General features: G+C 32.6%; 3 protein-coding genes across 14 annotated transcripts in view; 2 read left to right on the forward strand and 1 right to left on the reverse strand.

The window, feature by feature from the left end:
- The window catches only part of LOC127700502 (uncharacterized), a 108,034-nt gene extending 103,011 nt beyond the window's left edge, over nucleotides 1-5,023 (forward strand). For 2 of the 5 annotated variants that reach the window (XR_007981606.1, XM_052204000.1), the window contains 3 exons: nucleotides 610-904; nucleotides 1,197-1,346; nucleotides 2,235-5,023. Coding sequence is in view for 3 of the 5 variants with exons in the window: in XM_052204000.1 (XP_052059960.1) it covers nucleotides 610-904; nucleotides 1,197-1,346; nucleotides 2,235-2,323 (534 nt within the window). In the remaining 2 variants the exon portion in view is untranslated. The remainder of the gene's footprint in view (nucleotides 1-609; nucleotides 905-1,196; nucleotides 1,347-2,234) is intronic. The other 3 variants (XR_007981605.1, XM_052204001.1, XM_052204003.1) reach the window with 3 other exon arrangements.
- Nucleotides 1-21,629, reverse strand: part of LOC127700504 (uncharacterized protein YfbL-like) — a 323,855-nt gene that overhangs the window by 229,587 nt on the left and 72,639 nt on the right. The window lies entirely within an intron of this gene.
- Nucleotides 1-21,629, forward strand: part of LOC127700500 (uncharacterized) — a 245,133-nt gene that overhangs the window by 127,759 nt on the left and 95,745 nt on the right. The window lies entirely within an intron of this gene.

The following is a 21,629-nucleotide window of genomic DNA, read 5'->3' on the forward strand; positions in this document are numbered from 1 at the left end:
AAATTGAAAAAAACTTTGGACCTTGACTTTAAGCGATTTGCTTAGTTTTGATATACCGACAATCAAGTACAGTTTTATATTACCACTGGGAATTTTCAAACCTTTTATGCTGTTATATATTTATTGATATTAAAGCTAAGCAGCTTAGATAAGTTTGTATTTAGCTACGTCATGATAAATTGGCAAAGAAAAAAAGAAGGCATACGAATAATACTAAAATAGACTAAAACTAACCGTTTCAAAGGTTGTATCATTCAGATTCAGTAGTAACATTAGCTTTCGAGTATTCGATTTGTATATGACCTTGTATACATATAAAAATGAGAAGATGTGGTATGATTGCCAAATAGACAACTTTACATCAGAGTTCAAATGACGTGGATATAAGCAATTATAGGTCACCCACCGTACGGCCTTCAACAAATAGAAAAATCTATTTCGTATAGTCAGCTTTAAAAGGCCACGACATAGAAAATTGTGAAACAGTTGAAACAAGAAAACTAACGGCCTTATACAATTGACGAAAAACAAATATTACTTGTTTTGCTGTTTCCATAACAATAACCGTTCTATATTGTACAGTCTTCATGAATCTAAATATTTTTTCAGTTTAAAACAGCATTTCCAGAAACCTATGATAGTATAGCTTCTGACAATTTCCGAGGAGACTTTCTTAATTTGATATACCGGCAACCAACTAACGATTCATACTTAGCTGCCGAATTTCTTTCGTCTTGGAGAGGTCTGGGGAAAGCAAAATATGAAATAGAATCTCTTCCTCTCTCGTTTCTAAAGTTCAGCACTTTACCATCTGACGACAAAAACGTCCTCATTAACTTCATGCGAAGTGATCATGGTAATTTCTGGGAAAATGGTTATCCAGCCATCTGGTTGACGGACTCGGGTAACTTCAAAAACTTATTACACATTATAACAGCTCCAGACATTTTGTTGTAGTATCTCCTTTTATTTATAATGTTTATCAATTATAATCCCTATTATTTGTCCTCAGAATGAGCGTGGTACACTATGATATATGAAATGCAAAAAATAAAATTCAACAACTCTTTTAAAGTCAGCTCAAGAAATTTTGAAGATGTTAATTTTAACTTATAGTGAAAATATTTAACGTTGAAAAGTTCTGTTAAGAAAATGTAAAATGTAAAATTCTAGCTGCAATTTCAATTTATTCGCAGCCAATTTCCGAGGTGATATGATACAATGTTATCATCATGAATGTGATAATCTACAAGTCATGCTGACCGATGAAAATATCAATTTCCTTGGAAAAACTGCTGATGCTATCGTAAAGACGATTCATAAACTTTCAGAACCATCGGGATCTGGTTTGTAAATTTACTATAACTTCAATATTGAGTTTCGCATTTATACATGACTCATGTATCACTTGGTTCCTTTTGGATTTGGAACGTCTTATCAGTACGAATTTAGGAATGTTTAATGCAATATTCTGATGAACACAACCTACATTCTAAAATGTGTCAATTCGAAATGAACAATCTATACTACTTTTAATGTCATTTGAGCCATACATCAATATATGAGTTCTTTATTTAAGTAGGAAGCTACGAAGTTGACAATGAAACTTTTTGAACAGATACATAATAGACAAAATAAAATCACTAAAATAAATTGATAATACTAAACAAAATGATAGACTGAGTACTTATTACTGCGTTATGACCTCAGGTATATAAAGGTTAGTTTCAAATTAATTGGATAAATGCAATTTTAAAGTTGCGTTGGAAATCTGAAGAAAAGTTAGCGTGACACATAATTTTTCAATTCAGTCCTTAAAGCATCCTTTGAACAACATTTTCGGTCTGTAATTATCATTTGGATAAAGATTTTTAAGGCCAATTTGGGAAATGAAAACACTTTATAAAGGTTGGTGGGTTTTAGGCGCTATTCTGGATTCTCCTTCATTTGGAACGCTCAAGCCCGAAAATTCGAAGGCAAATGATGGATAAATACTTTGGAAAATACTTTTGTGTTGTTATTGATATACGAAATACGAATGATGCTTCTAAAAACATATTTTAATATCTGATTGACATCAATAAATCAAATGATTTGGAGGTTTTCCAAAATGTATCAAAATCAATAATACTGCAAGTTATTTCTAAAATTGAACTATTGAAATGTATAAAGTAATATGTCGTTGTATTGTCTAATTCGTTTTGCTTTTATCAAATGTTAAAATATACTTTTAGGAGTAACAGCAGATTCTTCCTACAAAACTAGCAGTACAGGTGGCATATTTGGAATAATAATACCAGTTATAGTATTACAGAATCTTTAATTGTGGCATGCATAATATGGAGGAGAAATAAATCAAATAATGAACAGATGAGTTCAAATGAATTTGAAAACCCCTCTTATGGAAAGAAATAATAGGACAGACAATGGAACGTGTTTCCGGGCAAAACTTTGTATTCTTTAACAAGCCTGTGAATGATTACGCGTTCCTATGAACTAACGTTTTACATATATTAAACCCCTATATTTATGTTGACAGCTTGGCTTGGTGTGGTATAATTGATTTATCATATAAATTATATAATACCTTTGAAAGAGGCCGAGTTTTTATAACCTCAATATTTGAGAACAATAATTAGTTTAATCAGTGATTTAGTCTTTTAAATGAAAGCATATTATTGAGAGTCATGAGAGAAAGATATAGGTTCTTTGCTTCTTAAAACTCTTTCGACATGCGTGTGTGTTCAAGATTGTGTCTTGGTACATGGTAAAACAAACTAATAGTATGCAAATTAGTTTTCACTTTTCATCAAATATTATGTGTATGTATGTAATTAACAATATTGTTTTTTTTTTGCAAAACTTCAGCAAAAACCATATAGTCGTCACTGTGTGGTAAGAAAGTTGCACGGTTTTTTTTTTATTCGGGAGACAGTCAAGCAGTCCTCCGCCATTCGAAAGAATAATAAGTTACTGGGTGTAAGGTTTGATTAACACACGTTACTACATAAAGCTTCCACTTCAAGATTTGGTAAAGAAAATGTTCTATATGTACATACGATTTGGTAAAGAAAATGTTCTATATGTATATAATAGATAAATCTTCAAAATTTCAGCCATAAAGGTCAAGCAATAACAAAAACCAGCAAAATAATAAAAAAACGACATATGCACCCAAACATTTTCCTTAGAATGGTGGAGCTCTAAGTAAATCGATCTAAACTGTCAAATAACAGCGATTAAAACTGATCATTGGTGCAATTGTTGCGTATGCACCTTTTCTAATATATAGTTTTACCTCTCGGAAAGTTTAGAAGCAATAAAACAAAAAAGCTCGTACAAAATGAACTACATAAATTCGGAAGTGAGACCAGGCCTTACAGTCTAAAACATTTCGAGTACGATTATCGATATCACGCAGAAATCAACCAATCAAAGTACTGGATTTGGTGTTTCGAGCAAAAATGTTGTACTCCAAGTACTGAGTAAAGTTTTATGACTGAAAAGCCAGGTACTCTGGAAGGGTCAGCATCTTCTGAAGATCACTTGACGTTGTCAGTTTGTTTTCGATCTATGAGTTTGACTGTCCCTCTGGTATCTTTAGTCCCTCTTTTATTTGTTTTTCTGACTAAACATTTAAAAAAACATGTCGAGCTCCACAACATAAATAAATAAACAATACAACAAAGAAAGTTTTATCAAAAGACCTAAATGTTCAAACTTGATACAGGCATTCGAATGTTTAATGGTATTTTCAAGAAGCTCTCAACTGTTAACGGAATCAATGGAAAGACACGTATACGTCAGCAAAAATCAAGTTAGACCAAAGTATCAACATATCAACAAAACAAACGTAGACTCAAATTGCAATTGCAGACATTGGAAGCTAGATAAAACTTATATATCTGTTAATTAAAATTAGTAAACTGATTTGGGTGTTAAATGGTAATTATGAACTTAACAACATCTGAAGATTCTGAACCTAAAAACGTTAAGTCTTGTTATGAGCTTATGTTAATTTTCCGATTTTTTTTTTCTTAGAAAATTCAGTACCTTTCAGAAATATGAATTGCAGTCAATCCAGTTCTGTTAAGTAGTTATTTAGAGTATTCAGTATGTTGCTATTTCTGATGAAGGTAAATACAGAATAGCACTTCGCACGCATGAAATTTATAAAGTGTTGTTTTCATTTTTTGTACAGGTAAAAAGCAACTTCTAAACATTCTGAACATAGACTGAACAGATCTTAAATACCTGGAAGCGAATTGTCTAAACAGTTACTGTTCTGACTTTACCGCAGTGGATAAGTCTGATAATTCACTGAAAATTATTAAATAAATCATTGTTTAGCCTTTTAAGAACGCGGAAAAGTCTGATAATTCACTGAAAATGATTAAATATTTCATTGTTTAGCCTTTTAAGAACGTGGATAAGTCTGATAATTAACTAAACTGTTTAAATAATTCATTGGTCAGTCTTTTAAGAGCAGTTCACACCAAAATGACCGTTTCAGTTAAAAATTGGTTTACTAGTGAGAAGCTATACTATAGCACGAAATTAAGATTGTTCAAAATAACTTGAATGAAATGTTTGCGATTAAATCAACCTGAAATCGGAAATATCCGGGGGAAGCCAGTATTTATCAGCAATATTTGAATCGTTACAGTTATTATTAGTTAATCAAATCGAGCCAACAATATCATCATTTCTTTATCCTTTCATCTTTTTTTTCTGGTGGGGATGATACACATAGAAAATGTCAATGAAATGATCCGTATGTCTAATGTTGAATTATTTTAGAGGGAAACAAATATGTTGAATTCTAAAAGTTTTTAGGCCTTTGTATCGTTGCTTGAATTTTGAATTTGACGTTTATCCGACATCTTCTTTTAATGATAATTGTCATGTATGTGTTATGCACATGTGTGTGTGTAAGGAAACAAATAAAACAAATGTATCAAATGTTACACCGATTTAAATAAAATCGGGAAACACCAATCTCTTAATAAAAGATAGAAAAATACTTTACTTTGTTATTTGGTTGAACAATTGCATGATGACTATCTTGATTTTATAGACGATTTTAAGTTGTGCATAAACATGGTGTTATCGTCCTTTTGATTTTGATAACGATGCAAAAATACAATTTATTTTATCGGTATAAATATTGATTTTATTATCAATCAATTAAAATCGAATGTGATATTATTGTTATACACATATACATGTACATTCATGGTCCTACAATCTGTCGATACCTATATTTTTGCAATACACAAGCTGAATATTAATGACGTCTTTTCATTAAATCCATTGGATGTTGGATGTGTACTGATTTATATGTTTGTCTAAGATACATGACCTTTTATTCGTTATGTTTGGCTTTGAACTTACAAAGCTATTAAATTTAACCCCGCCACATTCTATATGTGCCTGTCCCAAGTTTTTGCTGTTTATCATATTTGTTTTTCATTGATTGTTTTGTATAGTTTGTATTTGAGATATTCTTTGTACCATACACTGTCCCAGGTTTAGGGGGAGGGTGGGGCGCTCGATGACATATATGACCTCACCACTTCTGTATGTGCCTGCCCCAACTCAGGAGCCTGTAATTCAGTGCTTGTCGTTTGTTGTTGTATATCATATTTTCGTTTATTGTTTTGTACTAAATCAGGCCGTTTGTTTTCTCGTTTGAATTGTTTTACGTTTGTCATTTCGGGGCCTTTTAAAGCTTTTTATGAGGTAAGGATTTTGCTCATTGTTGAAGGCTGCACGGTGACCTTTAGTTGCTAACTTCTACGTCATTTGGTCTCTGGTGGAGAATTGTTTCATTGGCAATCATACCATGTGTTCATATTTTATACAGCAAAGTATTTTTTATAGAAGCTGTGGTGTAACTAAAAAACGGAGACCCCCTCAACGACACATTAGATTATTCAGGACCTTTTTGGACAGACATCATTACAGTAGCCATAAGTATGGGTTTGTCCAGACAATTGGATGCATCAATATTCCACTGGATAAATTGAAAAATAGTCCCACCTGTGATAATTTGGCTAGCCGCACAAATAGTCCCAGTACTACATCGAGTAGTAACATATATGATATATTATAATATCAAGCATATTTATACATTTTACAGATCATTGACAAATCAACAAATGGTTAGGATAAGATGTTGCTTTTCTCGACAGGGTGTTACGACGACCATTTTTGTTACTAAAAAATACATACTATTAATTTGTTTGAGAAGGTTATGTTTTAACAATTTTATTCCATGAGACAAGAAATTATGTGTAACAGAGACAGACATCTGTCGAAATAAGCTTCTAGAATATATTTCTTTAATAGAAAATTTTATTTTACCTGAATGCATCACAAATATGTTTATTGCTAATTTTCAAAACAAATTGAAATATTGAACACAATTTTTGTCCATATTTTGTCTGTCAAATATTTTCATAGGCATTGAATCATAATTAAACAATGCACAGTCAGGTTTTAAAAATCGTCGTAAGGAGTAAAGGTCGACTATAGGCACAAGTTTAAATGCTTCGATCAATGCTGCATCACGCTGTGCTTTAACTTCGCTTATATTTTTTACACTTGAAATAGCATTTTTCACTGCGACAAATAAGTCTTTTTTGTCATGTGACTTTCAGTATATTCTGCATCGAATGGAAATTGTTTATGTATCGAGATCAGACCTCTTATCTGCATTTCTCTCCATGTACGCTTGGTTGCATTGTAAAATGAAACACAGCGTTCAAGTTTCTTTAGCATATTGAACAAACGTTGACTTTGAAATATAGCTCTTGATTCTGTTGTTTCAGACTCAAAATCACTAAGTGTTATGTTTGTGACGTGTTGAATATTCAAATAATCCAACAAAAACAAAATATCTTCTTTAAACGATTCAAATATTCCGATGAAGTCGTATGAAATTTGACATGGCCGACAGTGTTCGTATAAAGGTGATTAATGACGATCAAGATTTAGACCCTGTTTTTCGGATTTAATCATATACTTTACAAACTCTGGAAACGAGACATCATGACCACACGACAAAGAATGATTATCAAAGTCATTTCGAGTTTTTACAAGCACCGATCTTCCTGTTACATCCCAGTAAATATTGCTAGGTGCAAAAAGTTTATCAACATATCCATACAGTACTCTAGAAAAGGGTTCACGAACAAACATAATCTTGTTAGTATTTTCCATAATTGAATTTAAGTCGGACAATTTCCATTCATTTTCGTCAAACGCATTTCTTAAATTGTCTTTCTTACTTTTCTGTGATAACTTTCTAAGTAGATCCTTGATGAATTTTGTCCCAATCTTCTGAATTTGGCAGTAAAATAAATTATGTTGTTTGTCGATCAAAATTATAAACTTGAAATCTCTATCCGTAGATTTACCTTTAAAGCCATCAGTGCTATTTAGACATGTTTGTTGTAAATGATTGATCTGCTCCTTATATTTTTCTGTGATTAAACTGAGACATTTCTGAAATTGAAGAAACCAGAACTATTATTCTCTCTGTGACATTTGAAACACAGTCAGGCATAACACGGATTTTCCTTTTTTTCCTTTGTGAATCAAAAATATTCAATATGAATAGTACACCCATATGTAAAGAAGGACAACAAAATAAAGACAATAATGAAATAACTTTTTGTTAGAATAATACATGATTGATACCTATATCACCACCTTGTTTTTAAATTACAAATGTACACATGTTTTTGTCCATTTAAAGAGCCCCACATGTGTCGTGAAGGGTTGTTCCACCTACAAACACTTCCATATCGATGGTTGTATTCTCAATGAATATAGCAGCATACACGGAGTACAAAATTATTATTTCAACAAATCATAGTCTGGAATGTATATTAAGGGGGAAATAAGCATAAAAAAGCAATGAAATTTCTATAGATAATTGGCAAGTAAAAAGGTACGGCAAATGTCTGATATATTTGTTTAACTTAAAGGGTCAAAATCAGAAAGTTGACGAAACCTAGTGTAAAATAAAAATAATATTTTCTGTATGAATTTTGGAAAAATATTGAACACCAATACTGAACTCCGACGAAAAACGAAGATCTACAAAGTGACAAACAACAACATTCATCACATGACTTGGTGAAGACACAAAACATTGTGAGATTAAACCAGATGTTAAAGTTCACATATGAAGCTGTAAAACTGACAATTTAACTAAGATTTTCTTTAAATGTCGTGAAATGAATTCATTGGCAAATTGTCCCTACAACTTCAATATCGTTATTAAAAAATACATCAAAGCTTCCCCATCGGTTTCACTGCAATTGAAGCGCATTTTTGTATTAACTTCGGTTGGTTCCGTAATTTACATATTCTGAACAATTCCCAAAATTGCAAAATACTGGACGGGGACCAGTGTAAGACTGAACATATTGTTTTTGAAATCATCCTACTCAAGTTTTATTTTTTCTTGTAATGTGTTGGAGCTTAAATTGTGTTATTGCCTTAATAAATGTCAAAAACAAAAAGAAGTTAAATTGTATACAACTTACATTAAGAAAAATAATACAACTTACATTAAGAAAAATAATACAAAATTCGATACTTTTGCTTGCAATTATTGACATTTATTAAGGCAATAACACAATTTAAGCTCCAACACATTACAAGAAAAAATAAAACTTGAGTAGGATGATTTCAAAAACAAAAAGAAGTTAAATTGTATGTAATGGGAAGGAGAAGCAATTCATGACTGTGATATAAAAAAATAAGATGTGGTATGATTGCCAATGAGACAACTCTCCACAAGAGACCAAATGACACAGAAATTTACAACTATAAGTCACCATACGGCCTTCAACAATGAGCAAAGCCCATACCGCATAGTCAGCTATAAAAGGCCTCGAAATGGCAATTGTAAAACAATTCAAACAAGACAACTAACGGCCTAATTTAAGTACATAATAATGAACGAAAAACAAATATGTAACACAGCAACAAACGACAACCACTGAATTACAGGCTCCTGACATTGGGACAGGCACATGCATCTTTGCAGGGTCTTTGCAGGGTCTTTGCATCGGCACTAAACACATTTATTTAAAAACCAGTTGTTGGCATGACACGGGTTATGTTCTTCTCATATATGTTATGATGGTATGGTACTAAACCCCTAACGGGAAGGATTGTGCTTGATATTCATATGATGAAGACATAATCTTTCAATCAGTTTAATTGAAGTCTGGAGCTGGCATGTCAGTTAACTGCTAGTAGTCTGTTGTTATTTATGTATTATTGTCATTTTGTTTATTTTCTTTGGTTACATCTTCTGACATCAGACTCGGACTTCTCTTGAACTGAATTTTAATGAGCATATTGTTATGCGTTTACTTTTCTACATTGGCTAGAGGTATAGAGGGAGGGTTGAGATCTCATAAACATGTTTAACCCCGCCGCATTTTTGCGCCTGTCCCAAGTCAGGAGCCTCTAGCCTTTGTTAGTCTTGTATTATTTTTAATTTTAGTTTCTTGTGTACAATTTGGAGTTTAGTATGGCGTTCATTATCACTGAACTAGTATATATATTTGTTTAGGGGCCAGCTGAAGGACGCCTCCGGGTGCGGGAATTTCTCGCTGCATTAAAGACCTGTTGGTGGCCTTCTGCTGTTGTCTGTTCTGTGGTCGGGTTGTTGTCTCTTTGACACATTCCCCATTTTCATTCTCAATTTTATTTTTTACAGAGTTTGTCTTTAGTGCCGTGTGGAGACAGTAGAGTGCCTCCCCGTGCTTCAGGTTTATGCTCTTATAATATACTAGATTATGGAGTGTGTGTCCGAGCGAGAACTTCTCTAGTTCATTACTTTAGGAATATTTATCAAAAAGTAGTATTTCAATATTCAGCCCCATTCTACTATTTAGTCAGACGTCAGTCGCTACCCTAATATACCCTTTCTTTTTCGGGTAATTAATACGGATAGCGTTTGACATCTTTAGCCGAACAGATTTATCATTTTTACATAATTTAATTCATTGTATGCTGGTTCATATTCTGGACGCCAGTCTTTGCTCCTTTCTAATATAATTCACAAACAAAAAACAAATATGAAGCTTAGAAATGGAAAAATATTAAATACTAAACTCGTTCAAAGGGTATCTACACGTCTCAATCTTCAAAATCGCTTATCTAAAAATACTACCATCGCTAACATTTTTAACAATAAAAATCGTGGTTACCCTTCTATCGATAAGTGTCATGCCAAAAAATGACTTACATGTCCCCGTCTTTCCACCAACAATACGGTAAGTTCCTCGTTTAATGGTCGCACATTTTCTTTAAATTTTGAAACTGATATAACTTGAAAAACAAACAGTATAATTTATTTACTCACATGAAACAAACCGGGATGCGGTGTTCAGTACGTAGGTGAAACTGGACGATATTTATCTAAACGCACTCAAGAACATCTGTATCGTTTTAAAAGACCCAATAAATTCAAAAGTATCATTTATCAACACCTTAAGAAGCACAATCATCCTATTAAATATTTAGCAGTTCAACCTTTAGAAGTAGTAAATAAGCAGCCTGGTGAATCTCATTCAAAGTTTGTACGATCGCGGAAAATAATTGAATTAAATTGGATTAAAAAATTACAGACAGTCTACCCTCTCGGTCTAAATGATAATATCATGGGAATTGGTAATATATCAAGAACCGATTCTGTTAACATTTTGGATATAGTATCTAAAACTGTTCGTAAAAACCGTTCTCATGGTCGTAGAAAAAATCGCAATCAAAGAAAATTTCGGACCAATCATACCAATATTTCGGACCTAATTTCTGTTTCAAAAAACAACGGCAGACATTATCTGCTAACAAAGCTCTGTTCATTACCGGTTAATAAGTTAAATAAAATTTTAGAGGATTGCAACACAATTTCATATAGCAGTCCTAAGTATGAAATCGTTCAAATTATAATGGCATATTGTTATTCTAAACTGTTTCCCAAAATTGATCGCCCTGAAGATCATAAAAAACAGTTTATTAAAATAAAGTATGTCAATAAAGGTTTTGATTTTGTAAATATTGCCGGTATTTTTAACGACCATTCTGTTAAAGAACAAATTCCGGGATATTTTGATAATACTGAGCTCCCTCTTATTTGTTATATTTACAAGAAATCTACCCGGAAATTTGTTTTTAATTATAGCCAATTGTGTAAAGATGTTAATATCAGTGAAAATACACCTACTTCATGTAATTGCAGTAATTCCGAATACATTTATGGACCCATTTCCCATGTTATAACAGGAGATCTTAACATCGTTCAAGACCGAGAGTTAAAATCATTCCTCAGTAAAGGACCTAAATATCGTCCCCCGTCAATTATTAATTGGAATGAGTGTCGTAATATCATCCACGACTCACTCCATACTTACTGTTTGAAATGGATAAAACGGGAAAAAGCTGACAAAAAATCTTTGGACTCTTTTTTTAAATCAGTAATGAACATAGTTGATATACGTATTCAACATTTTAAAGAACATTTTACTCTTAACAATAACCACAATAAACCTATTTCTCGTATCAAACATAAACTAAAAGAACTAGCCAAGGAATTTGTTTTTGTCCCGGCCGATAAAGCTGCTAATAATATTATTATTGTTTGACGTAAATTTTACATTGAGGTTCTGAAAAAAGAAATCACCAATTCACCAACATTCCAACTGACTCCATTTTCAGAAAACGACATCTGTAACAAACATAAACTTTTAGCTACCGCTTTACAAGCAGAACCAAATACAATGAAAGTCCCAACTATGTATTGGCTTCCGAAGCTACACAAAACACCTTACAAATATAGATTCATTTCGTCTTCAAGCCATTGTTCCACTACTAAATTGTCTATTCTTCTTACCAGTACACTTGGTACAATCAAAAACCTGATAATAAATTGTTCAAATAAGGCCTTCGAAAATAGTGGAATTAATTACTTTTGGAGTGTCAAGAACTCGTTGGAAGTACTTGATAAATTGCATGCATATATTGGTGATTTTGAATCTGTTCAAAGTTTTGATTTTTCTACCCTATATACCACATTGCCTCACATTCTCATTAAGAAAAAATTCACACACCTAATTAAATGGGCATTTAAAAAGTCAGAATGTGAATATATATGTTCACACTCTTTTAGGTCATTTTTTAGTAGCAATAAACAAAAAAACTATGTCAATTGGACATGCTTTGATACTATATATGCCCTTGAATTTTTACTAGATAACATTTTTGTTCGCTTTGGAGATTCCGTATATCGTCAGGTTATCGGAATTCCAATGGGGACTAACTGTGCACCACTTATTGCGGACCTTTTTTTGTATTGCTATGAGTTACAATTTATGACAAAATCAGTAAAGACCCATCGAAACAACATCTGATACACAAATTTAATAATACTTTTAGATATTTGGATGATATTTTGGCTCTCAATAATGACGACTTCAGTATGTATACTAAAGAAATTTATCCTGTTGAACTTACTTTAAATAAAGCTAATACTAACAATGACCACTGCCCTTTCCTCGATCTTGATATCTATATCATTAACGGAAAGCTTAATACTAAAATATATGATAAAAGAGATGATTTTTCATTTCCTATCGTTAATTATCCATTTTTAGATGGTGACGTTCCCTTGTCACCATCTTACGGTTTTATATATCTCAGCTTGTACGATTCGCTCGTGTATGTAACAATGTTTTAGATTTTAACGAGAGAAATTTATGTATTACTGAAAAATTATTACACCAGGGTTTTCGATATCACAAACTAGTCAAAACATTTACTAAATTTTATCATCGGTATAAGGACATCATTCGTAAATATAGCTCAACATGCAGACTTCTTATACGTTCAGGTATTTCACATCCAATTTTTTATGGAAATATTCTTTATAAAGCACATAAATGTCAGTATTCACCTCTGAAACTAACAAAACCTTTAAATAGACTTATTAAGAAGGGATATAGTTACGATACTGTTGTCAGGTCATTAAAGATTGCATATTTTGGCGTGAATATTGATTCACTTATAGGGTCTTTGCATCGGCACTAAACACATTTATTTAAAAACCAGTTGTTGGCATGACACGGGTTATGTTCTTCTCATATATGTTATGATGGTATGATACTAAACCCCTAACGGGAAGGATTGTGCCTGATATTCATATGATGAAGACATAATCTTTCAATCAGTTTAATTGAAGTCTGGAGCTGGCATGTCAGTTAACTGCTAGTAGTCTGTTGTTATTTATGTATTATTGTCATTTTGTTTATTTTCTTTGGTTACATCTTCTGACATCAGACTCGGACTTCTCTTGAACTGAATTTTAATGTGCGTATTGTTATGCGTTTACTTTTCTACATTGGCTAGAGGTATAGGGGGAGGGTTGAGATCTCATAAACATGAGCCCCGCCACATTTTTGCGCCTGTCCCAAGTCAGGAGCCTCTAGCCTTTGTTAGTCTTGTATTATTTTTAATTTTAGTTTCTTGTGTACAATTTGGAGTTTAGTATGGCGTTCATTATCACTGAACTAGTATATATATTTGTTTAGGGGCCAGCTGAAGGACGCCTCCGGGTGCGGGAATTTCTCGCTGCATTGAAGACCTGTTGGTGGCCTTCTGCTGTTGTCTGTTCTGTGGTCGGGTTGTTGTCTCTTTGACACATTCCCCATTTCCATTCTCAATTTTTACATACAGAATGTATATACTTGTTTCATGAAAGAAATCTGTTCAATTATAATCATGAAGACGAAATAGTAAAATCGTGGAAAACCCGAATGAAACATATCATTGTTGTCTATGAAAAAGATATTTTTACAACGATTAAACAAGAAATGAATATCAAAGTGAGGTTGTAACTTATAGAATTTGGACAAAAGATTCCTTTATATATGACAAATGTAAGTCTTAATAGTATACAGATTTAAATATTGATCTATTTGTAGATCCTATTTTGCTGAACAGTTTTTCTATTTACTGTTTTTCTCTATCTATTATAGTATCAGCAAAATTGGGTAAAAATAATAAATCATCTATTTGCCTTCATTTGCTAAATTTTGCTATTTTTTACGCTCTATGTCTATTTTTGTTTCTTCAAAAAATTCAAATCTGGGTAAGATCTCCAAGGAGATCTTATTGTTTTAGTCATTTGTACCTATTTAAGTTTCTCTCAATCTATATTTTTTTTTGAAATATTTATCAAAAACTGAGAAATTTGCTAAAATTGACATTTCAGAGACAATAACTCCAAAATGGGTTGTATGATTTTTTTTTATTTCTATTGGAAATAGACCTTGTCCTATTGAATAGTTTTAACGTGTGTCAGTTTTAATCTTACGTCTTTTGTTTTTGAGATATTAGCAGCAAACTGCATTTTATCCCTATGTTCTATTTTAAGCAACAGCGGTCTTTTTTGTTGATGGATCAATTCCCCAGTTACAAAATTTTCGCCATGTTCCATAAAGGAGGGAGGGCAATACCTTTTTCTGTTAACCTGCTTTGGGCTATTTCAAGGTGTTCTCAACTGTTATTTGAAATATATATAAACTGTCAACTGTTTTCAACCCACTGTCTGTTATCTGTTTTGTTAACATTGGCAATGTTGTTAACTGTTTTATATGAAAATGGATTCCTGTTATCTGTTACTTGACACTTAAAGTGTTCACTGTTTTTGACATAATTTATCTCTTTTAAGGTAGATGGGGTGTTTTAATTTAAATCCACAGAATTTTTTGATGATTTGTCAAAATGTAGTTTATATCATGCTCTTTAAAAAATGTAATCAAAAGTATGGGTCACCCTGCTTTTTTTCACGCTATAGGTTGAGCAAAATTGTCAGATTTTGTATAGATTATGCAAGGAAAACTCAAATTTGGGTGATAAAAAGAAAACAACACCATAGCATTTTAAGATAAAATATGAGAATATAGCTCTAATAATATGCTTTCAGATAAAAAAAAAAAGAAATAATGGGGTCACGGAACTCGTTTTCTTGCTACATAATAAAATAGGTAAATTCACAACACATTCTATTATAAAAGTAACTTTATCGAGTTATCTCCCATTATATCTGCGTTATCTACCCTGATATGGAAAAATTTTTAAAAAAATAATAAAACAAAAATAATTTGATTATTGGAAAATACAGCCGTAAATATGATAAAATACATAATTTTCTATATCAACATGAAAAGTCTTACATATGAATTACATACTACTCTCGAAATTTGCAAATTTCATTAAAGATCTAGACCGACTGTTATCTGCTTTTTCAAAATCCAAGATGGAGGAAGACACCCGATCTACCTTAACAGTTATTTACAAGAACTTTCAAGATTCACACTAATCACATTAACTTTGCTGTTAATCTCTTTCTTTACGGTGCTCCCTCAAAGGAGTAACATAAACAGCATGTATGTAACTGTCTTTGAAGATCTTTAAGGAGAAAAGATCCTTTCTAAATGTTTCCTTTGCAAACAAAGGTCTCGATACCATCAACTTGGGCAATATCTTTCATCATAAAGCAGTGAAGTCGAAAATACCTCCCTTTTTTAAAGATAAGTCTGTACCTATCATTTCTTATACCTGATCATACCTATACCAAACCAATTGCAACTAAAATTTTCAATTACAAATACGTGTTGCAGGATCTCAATATTGACGACTTCAAGTCTAAACCTCCTGATTGCACCTGTGCTAGTTCCCCATTCATTTATAATCCGGCTGGCCACGTTATTACTGGTGACCTAAACATTGTCAAAAACACTTATCTGAAAAGTGGTGTGTTATCCAAAGGCCCGAAAAATAATGAGCCTAAATCCATCAATTAGAAACACAACTTCAAAATACTGATGGATTCAGTCGAGGATCATGCCAGGCAATGGGTTAAACGCAACAAAGAAGACGTAGATACTCTTTCCCAATGGATTAAAGCTATGAGGTCGTTGATACAAATCAGAATTAAGAAACTGAATGGGTCTATGAATACCCACGCTATATCAATCTTTAAAGACCCAAATGTTGCAAAACACTTGTCCTACCTCCATGACAAATATGTTGTTGTCCCGGCAGATAAAGCCCCAAACAACATAGTTTTTGAGTGTAAATCACATTACATAAACTGCTTGATAAATGAGTTAGGTATTGACAATTCACGTAGAAACTCAACATATACCCCACAACACTTACCGAAGAGGAAATACTTGAAAATCATAGGTCTGTTCTATGTTCCTTTAGAATTTTAAACAAAGATGAAGAACTGGATCTTCCATCACTTTATTGGATACCTAAACCTAATAAGTGTCCTTACAAACAACGGTTTATTGCTGGGTTTTCCAAATGCTCCACGAAATCTTTTTCTAAATTATTATCATCAATTTTATCAGCAATTAAAGCCGGGCTTGAAAGTTATTGTGAAACTACCTATTCAAGAGGTGGCGTGAACCAGATGTGGATACTGAAAATTTCCAAAGATCTTTTAGAGTACATACAATCTAAGACTCTTTCATCTTGCAATAGTATTAAAACTTTTGACTTTTCTACGCTTTTCACAAGTATTCCCCATTTCAAACTAAAAGACAAATTGAAAGAGTTGGTCCTGCTTTGTTTCATAAAAAAAAAAAGGCCAAGTATCTTGTCTTAGGGAGGGATAAATCCTACTTTGTAAAAAATCACTATGATTCAAACAAAAAATTCTCTGAAACTGACATTATCAAGATGCTTGATTTCTTAATTGACAACATCTTTGTTACGTTTGAAGGACATGTTTTTCAACAAACATTCGGCATTCACATGGGAACCAACTGTGCCCCTTTTCTTCCCGACTTGTTTCTTTATTCATATGAGGCTTGGCTTCATACACAAACTTCTGAGGAAGAAAGAAAAGAAGTAAGCACTATCCTTTAACTTTACTTTTCGCTATATAGATGATGTTTTCTTACTAAATAATTCAAAATTTGGTGACTATGTTGAACGCATCTATCCCATCGAGCTTGAAATAAAGGTTACAACAGATACAGTTAAGTCTGCCTCATATATTGACTTACATCTAGAAATTGACAATGAGGGTCGGTTGAAAACAAAACTTTACGACAAAAGAGATGAATTCAGCTTCCCGATTGTGAACTTTCCATTTCTATGTAGCAACATTCCAGCAGCGTTTGCGTACGGAGTATATATCTCACAGTTGATATGATATTCCAGGGCTCACAAGGAAGCTATTAAACCAAGAGTTCCAAGTGGTGAAGTTGAAATCATACCTTCGTAAATTTAACGGGCGCCATCACGAGTTGTTTGACCTTTCACAGATGATAGCGGATATGTTCCAAATGTCGTAACTACAATCCCGTCCACTTTTCCCCGAATGTGACCTACCTATTTAGACCTGCTTTTTGCAAGACACCCGCCGTTTTGTTTTGAAAATTTCTCAAATTCGGATAGAACAATCAAGTACCTTAACATTGCTCGATTTTTCAATATGGTTGTTAAGTGTTATTGAAGTTTTTACACCACTGTTATCTGTTATCCCCCCCCCCCTCCCCCCCCTTCAAAAAGAACGATCAGGTAAAGTTGGACAAGATTTGGTCAAGTAACTTCAGAATAGAATATTTTGCGTCAAATTACTAAACCCTGCTGACATTAAATCATGCTGTCCTAGCTAACTTTCATATTGATGAATGTACTACAAAACGAATTCTTACAGCTCTCATAAACTTCATGATGTGCAATACACAGAATAAAGCATACAAAATTACAATGCAGTAAAAACAAAAAATCAGCGAAATGTATAAAAAAAAATACAAAATATCAGAAGCAGTGACTGAACAATCAAATTTCAAAATAAATTTCAACCAGAATTTTACCTTCATTTGGTATTATCATGTTTCGTTTAGTTCCTTAGATTTAGAGTGTACGATATACAGGCGGATATTCAGTTGAAATTAAACAAAAGAAATGAAACTCTTTGTTAGAGACGGTAAAAAAGCCAAATTGGTATATTTGAATACTTGCAAGGTCTACACGTCCGTCAGGTAGGGTTCACCTGTCCTTGACCTATACCTCCGATACTTTAAGCAATAGGGCTATTATATTTGGTGTATGGAATGATGGTAAGTTGCACATGTCTGTCTAGCAGGTTTCATCTGACCTTGACCTCATTTCATGGTTCATTGGTCAATGTTCAGTTTTCGTAATTAGGTCTGTTTCTTAGATACTATTAGCGATAGGCTACCTATATATGGTGCATGGTATGATTGTAAAATGTAAAACATAGTAGTCTGGCGTGATTCATCTGACCTTTGACTCATTTACATGGATCATTGATAATGTTAAGTTTATGTGATGCTTGTATAAAAGCCCTCATATTAAAGACTTTCAACATAAGTTCAATTATAAGTAAAGCAGGCAACCATATCAGCCTGTACACTTTTGTGTTCGTTGTGGAAGATTGTACATTGCCCCCAAGTTATTTACGGTTTTGGTGGATAGTTGTCCCACAGGCAATCATACTACATCTCCTTATTTTAATGTCGAGACTTTCGAAATACCTAAAAAAAAATTTGGATTTTATCATGTTTATTTACATAGTTGTCTTTCTCACTGAGGGTGATGAGACAAAACACTAAATTTTTTAGAAATTAATGTGTGCATTTATTATTGTGAATCAGTGATTACTGGTAAAAATGTCTTATTAATGCGATAGCAAAAATTTTATAAAGCGAAAATCCACTGATTTTGGTAAAAAAATTTCAAACAACTTTGACTCTTTGAACTACAACAGAAAATCGAAATAATACATTTATCTCTTTTATTATCTGAAATATTACTGATTGAATTTTTAATTTCAAATTCATTGATTTTTCTTTAAAAATGATATGTTAAAACGTAAAACGTCAATTTTTCAGGCGTTTTACTGCCAACTAGGTAACAGATTGGTTAATGAAACAAAAACAAAGTCAGTGACCATATGATTACGTTATATTATTAAAACTGAATTTTATGTATAAAAAACATAACATTTTTACAGAAAAATCTATGGATTTGAAATCAGAGATTTGATGAATTTTAGACAAATTCAAAAATGTTTTCGCCGACTTTTATATGCTTTCTATACAAATGTACACCTATTTTGATAGAATTCAATCAATAATATTTCATCAAATAAAAGAGTTTAAAAAATGCATTATTTTTTTCAAATTTCTGTTATAGTTCAACAAGCTTTAGGCGTTGTCAGTTTGTTTTCGATCTATGAGTTTGACTGTCCCTCTGGTATCTTTCGTCCATCTTTTAGTTGTATGCAAAATTTTACAAAATATGTGACTGTCCCTTGACCTTAAATTATGAATGAAAGATTTTATCATTGGGAACCTGATGCTGTCACATTTCTCCTATTAATAAAATCACAACAATTCCTGAATTTACAGAAGCTGTTTTATTGTAAATTACATTATATCATCACTTTGATGAGGGAACTGATATTGATAATTTACTGGTAACCCTACAACACTTGCATGAAATCACGGAGAATCATATATCTGTATATTCCTTTGGAAATTCAATCTTAGATGAAATGGATCTTCTTTTATTCTACTGGATATTCAATTTACATATGTTTCCTTACAATGTACTTTTACTGGGTCTGCAAAATGCTCAAAAAAACTTCTTTCCAAATTCTAACATCTATTGTATCAGCAACCAAAACCTGGTTTTAATCATACCATAAAATTACCTTCTATAGGTCAAAATGAGTTGTATCTCAACACAAAACAAACATTAATTGTAAGGAGTAGACACAATGTCACCTTCTTCATGCAACATACATTCGACTTCTCCACCCTTTACATTGGTATTCCCCAGTCCTCCACCCTTTACATTCCCCAATTCAAAACTTAAATACAGATTGAAAGAATAAGCAGTACTTTGTTTCATAAAAAAATTGACGATGATTCAAATTTCTTCTGGAGTATATATCTACAAGTTAATACCGTATCTCAGAGCTTGCGTTTCCTTTCATAAAATGATTTCTTTGATAGAGGGTTGCTGCTAACATTACAAAGAAGCAATTGAACAAAGAGTTTTAAGTGATAAAGTTGAAGTCATTACACTAATAAAGTTTTACAGACACCATCACGAGTTGCATAACCATTATGAGATATCTGTTTTCCAATTGTCGTAATCATAATCCTGTCCTCTTTTCACAATTGTGACACCACTAAATGAGATTTGTCGGCAAATATGTAACTACCACTAGCAACATGATTGGTACCACTAGTGGAGCAGGACCTACTTAACCTTCCAGAGCACATGAGATCACCCCCAGTTTGTGATGGGGTTTATGTTGCCCAGTCTTTTGTTTTCTATGTAATGTTGTATGGATTTATTTTTAGCTAACCTTTCCAAAGGAAATGTGAGCTTTTGCCATCACTTGGCGACCGTCGTCGTCTGTCGTCGTCTGTCGTCGTCTGTTGTCGTCCGTCGTCGTCCGTCCGGTGTAAACTATTTCAAACATCTTCTCCTATGAAACTATTAAACCAATTCCAACCAAACAAAAGCTCAATGATACTTAGGGTATCTAGAATAAAGTTTGTGTTTTATTTTCTGTTTCGTCAAAAAAACATGGCCGCATAGATAGAACATAGGGGTAAAATGCAGTTTTTGGCTTATATCTCATAAACTAAAGCATTGAGAGCAAATCTGAAATGGAGTACAAATGTTCATTAGGTCAAGCTCTATCAGCCCTGAAATGTTCAGATGAATCTAACAACCCATTGTTGGGTTGCTGCCACTAAATTGGTAAATTTAAGGAAATTTTGCAGTTTTTGGTTATAATCTTGAATATATTTATAGATAAAGATAAACTGTAAACAGCAAAAATGCTCAGCAAAATAAGATCTACAAATAAGTTTTATATGACCAAAATAGTCAATTGAACCCTTAAGGAGTTATTGCCCTTCAAGGACAATTTTACACAATTCGTTTATCATGTTTTCTATCTTTACAAAATCTTCTCCTCTGAAACTACTGGACCAATTCCAACCAAACTAAAGCTGAATGATCCTTAGGGTATCTAGAATAAAGTTTGTGTTTTATTTTCTGTTTCGTCAAAAAAAAAATGGCCGCCATAGCTAAAGATAGAACATAGGGGTAAAATGCAGTTGTTGGCTTATATCTCAAAAACTAAAGCATTGAGAGCAAATCTGAAATGGAGTACAAATGTTCATCAGGTCAAGCTCTATCAGCCCTGAAATGTTCAGATGAATCTAACAACCCATTGTTGGGTTACTGCCATTAAATTGGTAAATTTAAGGAAATTTTGCAGCTTTTATTTATAATCTTGAATATATTTATAGATAAAGATAAACTGTAAACAGCAAAAATGCTCAGCAAAGTAAGATCTACAAATAAGTTTTATATGACCAAAATAGTCAATTGACTCCTTAAGGAGTTATTGCCTTCGAAGGACAATTTTACACAATTCGTTAATCATGTTTTCTATCTTTACAAAATCTTCTCCTCTGAAACTACTGTACCAATTCCAACCAAACTTAAGTTGAATGATCCTTAGGGTATCT

This window comes from Mytilus californianus, unplaced genomic scaffold, assembly GCF_021869535.1.
Source record: "Mytilus californianus isolate M0D057914Y unplaced genomic scaffold, xbMytCali1.0.p SCAF_5, whole genome shotgun sequence".
In the NCBI taxonomy this organism is placed as follows: domain Eukaryota; kingdom Metazoa; phylum Mollusca; class Bivalvia; order Mytilida; family Mytilidae; genus Mytilus; species Mytilus californianus.